The sequence below is a fragment of the Panthera uncia genome (assembly GCF_023721935.1).
Source record: "Panthera uncia isolate 11264 chromosome B2 unlocalized genomic scaffold, Puncia_PCG_1.0 HiC_scaffold_24, whole genome shotgun sequence".
Classification (NCBI taxonomy): Eukaryota; Metazoa; Chordata; class Mammalia; order Carnivora; family Felidae; genus Panthera; species Panthera uncia.
The window spans coordinates 65,895,157-65,908,070 of record NW_026057580.1 but is presented as its reverse complement, the minus strand read 5'-3'; the positions used below and the strand labels follow the sequence as shown (position 1 = coordinate 65,908,070).

The 12,914-nt window shown below is 38.7% G+C and overlaps 1 protein-coding gene across 1 annotated transcript in view; it reads left to right on the top strand.

Moving 5' to 3' along the window:
• Positions 1-12,914, top strand: part of PDSS2 (decaprenyl diphosphate synthase subunit 2) — a 263,597-nt gene that overhangs the window by 173,620 nt on the left and 77,063 nt on the right. Inside the window, exon 4 of the mRNA XM_049654088.1 lies at positions 6,745-6,819. Within this exon, the coding sequence (XP_049510045.1) occupies positions 6,745-6,819 (75 nt within the window). The remainder of the gene's footprint in view (positions 1-6,744; positions 6,820-12,914) is intronic.

Sequence of the window (12,914 nt, the reverse complement as noted above, 5' to 3'; positions counted from 1 at the left end):
TGCACCTGTCCTACTGGTTGTGCCATTTCTCTCTCCGCTCTTCCCCCTTAGCCAGAAAGAACTTCCAGCTCACTAGAACAGATTGCTATCCCTCCCACAAATAAGCATGGTCTTACACATTTGGCAGCATTGAAAAGGCTCCCTTCAAAAAGCCTAGTTAGAAGCTTCCTCCAGAACTCCTGTGAGTTAGTGGTGTGTTTATTGCAACAGACCTTTCATCATTGTCGTCATTAAACCTGGTCCTTGTCTGATAGGAAGGAGTGGGGAGAACCATTCTTTCATAGACTTCATCAATGGCTTTATTAAAACAACTCATTTATATTAATCAGCATGCAGATTAGGGCTCATCTGGGTTGTTTGTGCCCAGGTGGTGGGTGAGTAGATTCACCCCTTATTTGGCCACTGCCGCTGCTCCCTGTGTTCTTCAGAGGTCGCTTCTCCATTGAGGCTGCCAGCCTGAAAGCTCTGGCTGAGCACTGGGGGACTGAATCCACCTGGAACAGAATAGTTTGCTTAAACCCAGTCTGTAAATGATAAAGTGCTTTACAAATGTTAGATGTTATTATTGGTCTCTGTGGGAGAGCACTACTTCTTAGCCAGTTCCTCTACCTCACCTTGGTGTAATGTAAGTAAATCTTTCCATCATTAAATGCATCTCTCAAACACTCCGTGCTTTGTTTTTTGTGAAGAGGAACTGAAGAGTGAAGCTAACTGCCCTGGTTACTATTAGCAGACTGTTCGGCATCCTTTATCTTTAAAAGTATTTTTCTGTAAGACATTTTTACTGACAATATTGGTTTTGTGGCTTAAAAAAAAATCTTGACACTATCCCTTCAAATATCAAAGCTTTTTGGAAAGGACATATTTATGCTAAATCTGTCTTTTGTTCCTCCCAAGATGTATATGAGAATTAATTCTTCCCCAAGGGCGTTTTACCTTTGCAACTGCTTCATGCATTGCTATTTCTTCCTAGAGGTGGGGGAAGGAGTGCAATAAATTTGTGTGTAATTAATGCCATCAGCACTGCAGATGCGTGCACACACATGACTATTTCCTTTGCTAGCAGCTGTTAAGAGTAGTAAAGGCTGAGGGGCTGTGTGTTCGTTTGCCTCCCAAATAGAGTGATGGATCACACGTTGTCATTCTACACTGTAGTAAAAACTCATTAAAATAACCTTTCCAGCGCAAGTTTTTGAAAGACGATTATAAATCTGTAATAGCCTCCACAGTTTCTATATACCAATGAGTTAAGTGCGGGGCAACCTTTTTTTTTTTTCCTTCAAGTTTATTTATTTTGAGAGAGAGGGAGAGAGAGAAAAAATCTCAAGCAGGCTCTGCACTGTAGGCACAGAGCCAGACATGGGACTCAACCTCACGATCTGTAGATCATGACCTGAGCTGAAATCAAGAGCCAGATGCTTAACCAGCTGAGCCACCCAGGCACCTCTGTAGCAACCTTTTTTAAGTAAGTTAAAACACAACCATACTACACCAACTCAGGTTTTGCTGGCTCGAGCTTTTATTGAGCCACATTAGTTAATAGTTAATATTTTTCTGAAGATTTAGTTGTATTTTACTTTTTATTTGAGATGGGTGCTCCTTTGCCCATATTAAGTGGTCTGGTTTCCTGGTTAACTATCTACAACTCAGCTGAAACTATTCCATCTGTCAAATACTGACAGTACTCCTGGATCACGCCTGTTGAGACAGGCACAGCTCGTCTCCACAGAATGCTTACCACCACTTACTGATCTTATTTTTGCTACTCCGAGGACTATTGTTTGATTGATATATTCCAGAAATCAATTTGTGGACATAGCTTCAGAAGCCTCTCTGAGGCTAAAAGGAGAGTGTGCTCCCCAGCTCCCCGCCCCACTCCATGGAGATAGGTTTATTGTTTTAACCTGATTATAAAAGCAGTACAATAAAAGAGGGGAGAAAAATGTAATACATTGTAAATTTAAGCAGTTATAAATTTATTGATTACAAATTTAAGCAATTTATAAAAGTTGAAAAAGAAAATTTTTTCATTAAAAATCATCCAGATGCTTACTTACCATTTACACATTATCATTATTACTACTTTGTTGTCCTTTCATTAAAAAAATTTTTTTTTGTTGATTTATTTATTTTTGAGAGAGAGAGAGAGCACGTGCACAAGCCAGGGAGGGGCACGCAGAGAGAGACACGGAATCCGAAGCAGGTTCCAATCTCTGAGCTGTCAGCACAGAACCTGACACAGGGCTTGAACCCATGAACCACGGGATCATGACCTGAGCCAAAGTCAGATGCTTAACTGACTGAACCACCCAGGCGCCTTTAATATTTTGTTGTCTTTTCCGACTTTTCTCTCAGCATATATAAACACAGAGATTGACCTCACTTTGTTTTAAAAATATCTGTCATGCTATTCTGTTTTGTAACCAGCTTTTTTCTTTTAAGAAGATATTACAGACATCCTCGGATAGCAGTGTGAAGACGTTATTTGGTCATTATTGTTCTCTTACCAACCCCTACTTCTCTTAATTTCTATTTTTTATGATAGGAATTTTATTATAGCTCAGGGTGTAATCAGCACAACACCTTTTGCGAGTGCATATGCATCACTTTTGCTTTTCAGGTAAGAAAAATCATCAAATTGTAGTTACTCTTGCCAGAAGATAAAGAATGAGGCAATTACATTTTCCCTGAGACTGACGAAATTTGTCCTGTAAATTAACCATTTAAGAAATTCATTCCATCAGTTATACGTCAATTAAAAAAATAATAATAAAAGAAATTTATTCCAAACAAGGTGCCCCCAAGAAGCTAGCTCATGACATTGACAGTCTGAACAGTTACCACTTCTGGCTCACTGAAATTTAGGGTGTTACTCAGAAGACGTGGGAATAGTATATGGCATCGCCAGGCAGTCAGATTTCAACATGACAAATCAGAAAGAAAAGCATTTTTGTATTGCATGTGCAGGTAAGCAATTCTGCCATTCTTGCAACCTCCAGAAATGCAGAAATTAGCTTATCTCCTGCTTGATTACTGTCTAGACAGCCAAAGTAAACTTTATAACATTAATGGTGACAGATTCTCTTCTAAGTGTTCTACATATTTACTCATTAGAGAGGAAGTGATGTGGCCAACTAGAGCCATTATTTGTTTGACACAACTTTTCACTTAAACCTGATATCATTCTGAATCCGATTGTATGAATTATTCCCAAGCATTAGAGCCATTCAAGACCCAGAACTCAGCAGTGTTGACCTTAATTGACCCAACTAGGATGTTTCTGTCAGTAGGTGGGGTGGGCTATCAGTCTTAATGGTTTAGGACATGGAAATGGTTTAGAATGGTTTAGAAAATGAAAATTGCTTAATTAGGATTCTAGGTCTTGAAACCAAGGGGCTTGGATACAAAAACTTTCATGAAGAAAGTAATCGGGAGAGTTCAGACAGAGGGAAAAGTCTGTGTGAAGAGAATAGATAAAAGTAATATCTGAGCAGGGCACCTGGGTGGCTCAGTCAGTTGAGCATCCAACTTCAACTCAGGTCATGATCTCACGGTCTGTGAGTTCGAGCCCTGCATCGGGCTCTGTGCTGACAGCTCAGAGCCTGGAGCCTGCTTCGGATCCTGTGTCTCCCTGTCTCTCTCTCAAAAATACATAAACATTAAAAAAAATAATAAATAAAAAACCTTTAAAAAATAAATAAACCTTTGGTGAGCAAAGGTGTCTTACCAAGCTTTATAAAAAAGCAGTTTTAAAATCTTCATGCCTAACTATAAATATTAAGATTTGCATTTCTAGAAACTCGGAATCAGAATTGGAAGGGACCTTATAGAGTTATGTTTCGCAACTTCCTTCATTTTATAGTCGAGAAAAATTAATTGTCCTACCCCAGATCTCACAATGACATTACTAGGAGACCTTGAAGTAGGGTCTAGATCCTTTGGCTCCTAATGCTCTGCCCTATTTCATTACGGTCTTCTCATTGTTGGGCTTCTAAGAGTGGCTATCATTGAAGCTCTTTTAGTCTGTCATGTTTTTGTAGTTGATAGTGTTTGCTTGCCCCCCTGGGCCTGAGGAATGAAAGTCCTTAATCTTTCTCATGGTGCCCTTATTAAGAGTGCCAAGAAGTGGAGGGCTTGGGTTCTTAGTCTCAGGAGATCTGGCATTTGGGCTTCTGGATTCTCTGACTGCCATTATCCTTGCTACCATTGTGGGTTGCTGGAACAAATCATTCCACAAGAATCTGAGGGAGAAAAGTATCATGAAGCAGGTACTTTCTTATATTGAAGTACAAAAGGTGTCTAAACAGGTGCCTATGTAGTAAGCCATGTATTGAAAAAAGATCAGATCAATAAATGGTCTCATTAAATATGTGTAGCTGGTAGTCCTGTGGTCTTCCTAGAAATACTACAATTTTAAAGGAGAATGATACTTAAACATATCTCTCTTTGGTATAATTTAAAATGTTAGGGGCTCCTGGGTGGCTCATTGGTTAAGCGTCCAACTCTTGATTTCGGCTCAGGTCATGATCTCATGGTCATGAGATTGAGCTCCACATCAGGCTCAGTGCTGGGCATGGAGCCTGCTTGAGATTCTCTCTCTCTCCGTCTCCTTCTGCTCCTCCCCCGCTTACACACATGCTCATGTGTGTGCTCTCCCTCTCAAAAAAAAAAAAAAAAAAAGGTAATAAAAATAAAGGTTAAGTAAACATTTCAGGCAATAGAAAGAGATTTATGTGTGCATTGAGTAAGTCACCCTTGCCTGGGACACTTCAGCTCCCCTAGGCTATTGCTGGTTTTCATAATCTCTTACCTTCCTTGATTTGTTAACCCAAGGAAGTCCAAAGCTTTTTCCTCAATGATCATCATTGGCTATGCAGGTGTATTCTGCTCAAGTAACTATAGCTATTTGGAACTATGGGTCCTTTATAAATTTTGAACTTATGAGTACAGGTCTGTCTATATTTGCTAATTACATTAAAAAGAAAAAGAGACAATAAAATGTCTGTTGCCTCTGCCTGGTCTGAAATCTCAGGGAAGTAAAGGCACAGTCTAGTTATCCAGAGCCAGATCCATTGTTAAAAGTTCATGCCATCATTTTGACATTTAGTGTTGTGGACTTTCTCTTTATAAATCCCTCTTCACTTTACCAGTGCTGGTCTCAGAGCTCAAACTGTTTCAAAACCATAACATTTCTTAGTGAGTGATTGATCTGTATTACGTGTCCGGCCATCAGGGGGATCTTGGGATGTTGCTTGTATAAACTGTAATCCAATCTGATGCTGTGCATTTAGTTACAGTCTTTCATAGACCTATTGGTGATACTCTATCCTCCTGGATTTGGGAATAGAGCTTATCTGATACCTTCAGGGGAAAAAAATCCATTCATTTTCTTTCTTCCCCACTTAAATAACTCAACACATCTGGTAACACTGTAGGATCATTGTCCTTCCAGTTCCTCTGCAGCTCATATTGCTACAATATTTCTTAAGTATTTGGTTACCTAAAGGGCAATGTGATTAAAAAAAAAAAAAAAGACTTTGTATAGGTCTTACAAATTAACCCATCTGCAGAGCTAGAAAAAAAATGGCTTTAATCAGCAAAATTTCCATATCAACAGCCTTGTCTGTGTTACACAGGATGAACGTAAATATAAATTTGGAGATGAATGCTCATGTGTTAAAATTTTAAAGCAAGTCTTTCCACAAATTAATGTAATTTGTGTCTAAGAAAATGTTTATTAAATCTAACGTACCTGAGATTAAAGTATCTTGTTGTTTGGGTCTGTATCCTTTGGCTTAATAATGTCTTCAATTACAAGAATGATAAAAGCTGAAACAAAATCCTTTAATTCAATCAGAACTGAGCTAAATTTTAGGAAGCAAAGAGTGGGAATCAGATACGGTACTGCATGATATAGGAAGCTAAATATACACGATATTAAGACTTCGCAAGAAGCGGTTGGGGCTGCTTTGAGGAATTCTTGTTTGGAACGGCTGCATTGAAATACCACTATTTTATCCTCTTGAATTAAGATGGTTTATGCAAACAAGTCTAAATTGTACAGTAGTTCCAAAGAGACTGTTTTCTGCTTGTTTTACATTCTGGAACAAGTTCAAAGCTTTTGATTTTGCTTGATTTTTTTTTTTTTTAACAGCCTGAGTCTTGAAAATAATACAGGTTTGATGAATATGATTTCAATATTGCAGTCCTATAAAAATTTTCAGTATTTATGGTACATTTGACCCAGGGGCCCTCCACCAAATATATCCACAGTGCATTTTAAGTATAACAGAATGAACACATTTGAAAGGTTAACCATTCTTTTGCTTTTGCTTTTCTTTCTGTATTAAGTATGAAAATTAGCATTGTAATGGCTCCCAGAATGGAGATATTGAAAAAGTATCCACCTGACAGAAATAAACATACAGAAAATAAATTGAGTTAAGATTTCATTAGGTATCTGAAATTTAAGCTTCTGTTCAAAATGGCTATTACTGGATTTTCATGTATATTAGTTCAATGCTGTGCTTGTAAGTTTTTTTTTTTTTTGCTTGAATTATGCCTGAAAAAAATTGGATTACAGCTCTAATATCCAGGTGGGCAATGCCATTTGCCAGGATCTTTGTATATAACCCCATAAGCACAAATACTGCCTTGCTGCTAAGCCTTCTGAGGCTTTCTGAGGTAAAAATGGGCATAAAAATGTTTAATTGTTTCTTTTAATTTTTTTTCTTGTTTTTTTAGGTTGTGGAACTTTTAGCAAGTGCTCTTATGGACTTGGTGCAGGGAGTATACCATGAAAATTCTACTTCAGCAAAGGTAGGGTTGGGTACTCATTATAAAATGTTAGGTTAGAAACCCTCGTGGCAAAACTAGAATTGACGAGCGAAAATGTCATTTTTGTTTTGTGTTTAAATTGTACATGACATTTTTTTTTAGATTAGTGTTTTGGCTACAAATCCATGGCCATACGCTTAGTACATAGCAGATTTAGCCAATTAAAACAACCTCTTATCCTCTGGCTGGATTCACAGTCTGTTCAGTCTGCAGCAGCCCAGTAGACACCAGGATGCTCTGTGTCTACTGGCCGGCAGGTAGCACTGTCACAGGGCAGGCAGACTGGAGAAACAGCTTGTGCTGAGGTGGCTGGGCGCAGCCTTTCCCCAGAGGAAGGGGTCTTCCATGTCCCAGAAGAGTGGACATGATCTGAAGAGGATGACTTTTGAGGGCATGAGGAAAGAATGTCTTTTATGTCCAACATCCAGAATTTACTGCGTTTGTAAATTCTCTGTGATAAGAAGTAGGATGGTTGTGCAGTTGGATCATTCTGATTAATTATATAGATCTAGAATTAAGGTTTTTTGACCCATTTAACAGGACATCTTATGGGTTAGGTTTTATTTCTTTAAAATGCAGTTATTTCATTTCAGTAGGATATTGAATGTGAAGCAGTTGCCTCATTGACCACCGCCATCATTTAACATGGTATATGCTATTATACGGGATTCCTAGCTTAGGGTTTCATTATTCTAACTTCTTTAGCTTCTGTATTAGCAAGATTTCACTCACTGCAAATTAGAGAAAATATGCGCATATGCACATTTTAGGCTTTTTGACATTTCCATTTGAAAAAAGAAAGACTGATTTTACTGGAAAATGAAACATAGGGCATGAGCAACTTGCATAGGAAATTTAAAAGTATAACCCAGGGACTCTGGATGGCTCAGAGAATAGTTAGTAAAATATGAAGAATTATACCTTGGACATCTGCTAACATTTGGTTCAAGGAACCACAGTTCCCTGGAGGCATATCTAACTTCACCTAAGTTGCCTAGTGGTATGTGGGGACCTGGCAGGATATACGACCACAGTGGGACCCCCTTTGCTGCATTTTTCAAAAATATACCATACTTCACTACCATGGCTGAGGATTAATAGCACATTGTAGAATGGAAGATTCCTGGTCTAGTTCCACTCATAAGTTGCCTCATATATAGTATAATGAAGATGATAGTAGCTAAACGTGTAACACTGTGGTAAGTAACTCACCTATGTTTCTTCATTTAATCTTCACAGAAAGCCTGCTAGCAGATACTACTGCTATCCCCATTTGACATATGGGAAAACCGAGGTTTAGAAAAGATTAAATAATTTGCCCACAGTCCTACAACTTGCTAGTTGAGATTTGAACACCAGAGCTCAGGTTCTTAACCGTGCGTTTTCTACCTCTATACCTCAATGAAACCCAATTTGCTCGCCTCCCTCTGCCATACCTGAGATCCCACCATATATGGTGATGACAGTGACCTCTTCTGGCAGTTGAGGCATCGTTTTCCCCTGGGATAGTTCTAATGTGTTCAACGTAGTTCCATGTAAGATATTAATATCTTACAGTTAAATACCTTAATTTTTAAGCGAAAGTGTTATTGTTTTAGGGTTCTTGATTTATTCACTCTTAACTGTCCACTATAATTAGCCTAGTTTGTTAATAATTTTGTGAACATTTATTAAATACTTTCTGTATATCAGGCAGACCTAACAGCAACGACAACAGTAAATGGTTAGATAGCACTTTACAGTTTGCTTATACTTTCTTTCTCTACAGTCACCCATAAAAAGGGGGACATTTGTTGGTACGCCCATTTTATACATTAAAAGCCTGAGATTCAGGGATGACAAAAGGCAGGAAAGCCTATTATCTGGAAATGCTTTGTTGATGTATGTTTCACAGTGGCATGATCTGAACCCAGGTTTTTTGACTCCAAGTCCCACATAATCTGTTTCTTCCTGGGAAAGAGAAAAGAGGAAGCAACGAAAGTCTTTGAAGGACTGGTGATCATACATGCACTGCCAATTAGCAAGCACTAATTGCTGACTTTCATTGGCTAGTTTTACTTCAGAGAATCTGTAGCAATGCTTTGTCCATCTGCCCTGTTTCCCTACCGTCTCCCCAAACACAGCCCTTTAAAGCACTAGCGACCTTCTTTAAGCAATTACATTTCTGAATATAGCCAAACCATTTAAAGAGCTGTTTTGGTTGGTTTTGTTTTCTTTTGTTTTGTTTTTATAACGGAAGGAAAATGCATAGTTGGACTGAAGCTGTGGGAGTGCTTCTGGATGCCTCCATTTGTGTCCCAGGTCCAATTTAGGTTAACCACATTTCCCTTCCTAACCAGAAAAATCCTGGCCTTTCTCCCCCCTCTTCTAAGTGTGCTTGCCATTGCAATGGCAGTTCAGAATTTGGGTTTTCGAACTTGGCCCAGAAATGCCTTCAGAGGCAGAGAGAGCACTGCCCCACATGGAGTGCCTTCAAGGTTTTCATGTTCTGGCACGATTGGGAAGCAGCCACAAGTGGAGGTCATGTGGGAAGTGAGTGGCACAACCTCCGTAGCCTTGGGCCAATTCAGTACACAAAAGAATTGCTTTGTGATTTAAAATCAGCTGCAAACCATTTATTCTCTCTAGGGAGAAGAGAATACAATGCAGTCTGTTTTCTATATGGCTACTTAATGCAGTGATGGAGAACCTGGGTAGTACGAAAATAGCTTTCTGTGGAGCAGTGCCTATGTGACCAGGGTAGATGCACTAAAAGCAAATGGAGGAGAATTACAATTGAATATGTCCAAAATCACCTTCTCCAGAAGTAGTTTGTAATTACCTAATCCTCCTTTAAACTATGAAAATTTATGTGACTTAACGTTAGTAATACTTGACAGATCATATGTAAATTGTGATCATGTAAACATTCAAAGTAATTTTGGAAATTCATCCTTTGATCTAGCCATTGAAAAACAGTATTTTTATTTTTGTGTTTGTTAGTGAATGAACCATTTTTTCCTTATAATAAAAATTAGCCATTGTGTTTTCTTTAGTGTTTATAGCATTTCCTCTCTGTCTACCTGGTTTGGTGTTGTTGTTAGCTAATTGGAAAAAAAAAAGTATATGAAGTAGAAAAATTGCATTTTATGTTTTTTTAAGTTTGTTTCTTTATGTTGAGAGAGAGCACAAGTGGGGTGGGGGAGGAGCACACAGTAGGGGGGTGGGAAGACAGAGAATCCCAAGCTGGCTCTGTGCTGTCAGCACAGAGCCCGAATCAGGGCTCTATCCCACAAACCATGAGACCATGATCTGAGCCAAAATCAAGTTTCAGATGTTTAACCAACTGAGCCACCCAGGCACCCCCCCAAAATTGCATTTTAAATGCAGCTGTTGTTTACCATTCTAAGAGTTCCCAAGTCCTGCCTTGTACATTGTGTTCATGTTACTCACTGTACACACTAAATATTTTGCATTTTAGCAAAATTGGCTTTGAATCCAGACCTTTATATCTAAAATCTTTATAGCATAATTATCTTATAACTTGTTTCTAATTAGAAAAGTTACTACGTATTTGGTAATAAAAATTGAAAGCACAGAAAAAGGTCAAGAGGAAAAAAGAAATTATTTTACATAAACCATCCCCAGAAATGAATGATGATTACACCTTAATGTATTTTCTTCTAGATTTCATTCTATATTTCTCCCATTTTATAGTTATTATTCTATGTCGTTTTTTGTTCCGATTGATTCCCTAGGATTTGTTATTAAAAGTCTTCAAATGGGGCGCTTGGGTGGCTCAGTCAGTTGAGTGTCCAACTTCGGCTCAGGTCATGATCTCACGGTTCGTGGGTTCGAGCCCCGCATCGGGCTCTGTGCTAACAGCTCAGAGCCTGGAGCCTGCTTCAGATGGTGTCTCCCTGTCTCTCTGTTCCTCCCCTGCTCTCACTCTGTCTCTGTCTCTCTCACTCTCTCAAAAATAAATAAAGATTTAAAAAAATTAAAAAAAAAAAGTCTTCAAATGTTAGGGGCACCTGGGTGGCTCAGCCGGTTGAGTGTCCAACTTTAGCTCAGGTCATGATCTCACCGTTTGTGGGTTCGGGCCCCACATCGGGCTCTGTGCTGTCATCTCAGAGCCTGGAACCTGCTTCAGATTCTGTGTCTCCTCCTCTCTCTACCCCTACCCCACTCATGATCTGTCTCTCAAAAATAAATTAACGTTAAAAGTAAATTTTTTTTAAAGTCTTCAAATTTTAATTTTACTATTTAATGTTTCTCTATACTACTATAATTTACTGAACCATTCCACAATTTTTAGATACTTACCGTTTCCTTTTTTTTTTTAATGAGTTTAAACAATATTGTGATGATGAACATCTTAGTGTTTATAACAGTGCTCTATTTTATACTATTTGCTAAAAAAAAAAAAAAGAACCCTAGAAGTGAGATTTTTTTTTTTTTAATCAAAAAGTTAGAATATCTTTAGGGGTACCTGGATGGCTCAGTCAGTTAAGCATCCAACTCTTGATTTCGGATCAGGTCATGATCTCATAGTTCGTGGGTTCAAGCCCTACACTGGGCTCAGCACTGACAGTATGGAGCCTGCTTGGGATTCTCTCTCTCTTTTTCTCTCTCTGCTGCTTGCCTGCATTTACTCCTTTTCTCTCTCTCTCTCTCTCTCTCTCTCTCTCTCTCTCTCAAACTTTAAAAAAAGTTAAAGAAAAATCTATTCAAAAAAAAAAAAAAAAAAAGAGGGGCGCCTGGGTGGCGCAGTCGGTTGAGCGTCCGACTTCAGCCAGGTCACGATCTCGCAGTCTGTGAGTTCGAGCCCCGCGTCAGGCTCTGGGCTGATGGCTCGGAGCCTGGAGCCTGTTTCCGATTCTGTGTCTCCCTCTCTCTCTGCCCCTCCCCCGTTCATGCTCTGTCTCTCTCTGTCCCAAAAATAAAAAAAATTAAAAAAAAAAAGTAAGAATATTTTCAATATGTAGAAAAAGATTCCTATCCTTAGAAAAGCCTGCTTTTAAAGTTGGCCCTTGGCTAGAATCTGGGAACTTGGATTTTAGGAGTGTCTCTACCATTATCTAACTGGTAAGTGCAACTCACTGTAGCCAAACTGTTTTTGCCAGTAATGTGGTTTATTTTGAATATCTGCTTTCCTTCTGGGAGTCTGGAATGTTGGTATATGCTAGGCAGAGAGGATGACCAACCCCTACAGAAACGCTGAGCACTGAGTCTCCAATGAACTTCCCAGGCAGACAGTATTTTGTATATGTTGTCACATGTGTTCATTCTTAGAGGAATTAATCACATCTTGTTTGACTCCACTGGCAGAGGATTCTTGGAAGCTTGTGCCCAGTTTCCTGTAGACTTCATCTCATGTACCTTTTTCCCTTTGCTGGTTTTGTTTTATATCCTTTGCTGTAATAAACCATAGTTGTGACTTTGACTATATGTTGAGTCCTAGGAGTCCTCCTAACAAGGCCATCAAACCTTGGGGTGGTCTTAGAGACCCCTAAACACTGTTTTTCTGATTCCTTATTATTTCTACCCACTCGTACTCCTTCCTTGTGAACTAATCAAGGTCCTTTGCAACACTCATGTTGGTTTTAAAATGGGGAACAGCACACCTCTTTCCTGTCTTCAGAGATTCTGCTCATGTTGACTTGGCCCCGATCTCAGGAAAGTGAGAGGGTTTTAAAGAGGATCCATTTCTCTTGGAAAGGAACTGGTTTTAACAGAGTTACTAAAATTACAAAGATCCATTCTATTTTTTTCCAAGCATAGATTATACTTTCAGTATATCATTCTCTTATGAGAAGTAGATAAGACCACTTATGTCCATTTATTTATTTTTTATTTTTTATGCCTATCTTCCTTAGCCCCTTAGCATATCTTCCTTAGCCCTTAGCATCTTTCAAGTAAGATATAAGAATAATTCAATTCACCAGGAAGTTATAGATTGGTGCCTACCTGCAAAGCCCAATGCCACCTTCTAAAATACAATAAAAAGATTAGCAAGGGGAGCTTTGTCCATTGAAAAAATAACAGGGAGAAAATTTGAACAAAAAGTCACATCTGGTTGGGAAAATCAGAAAAGA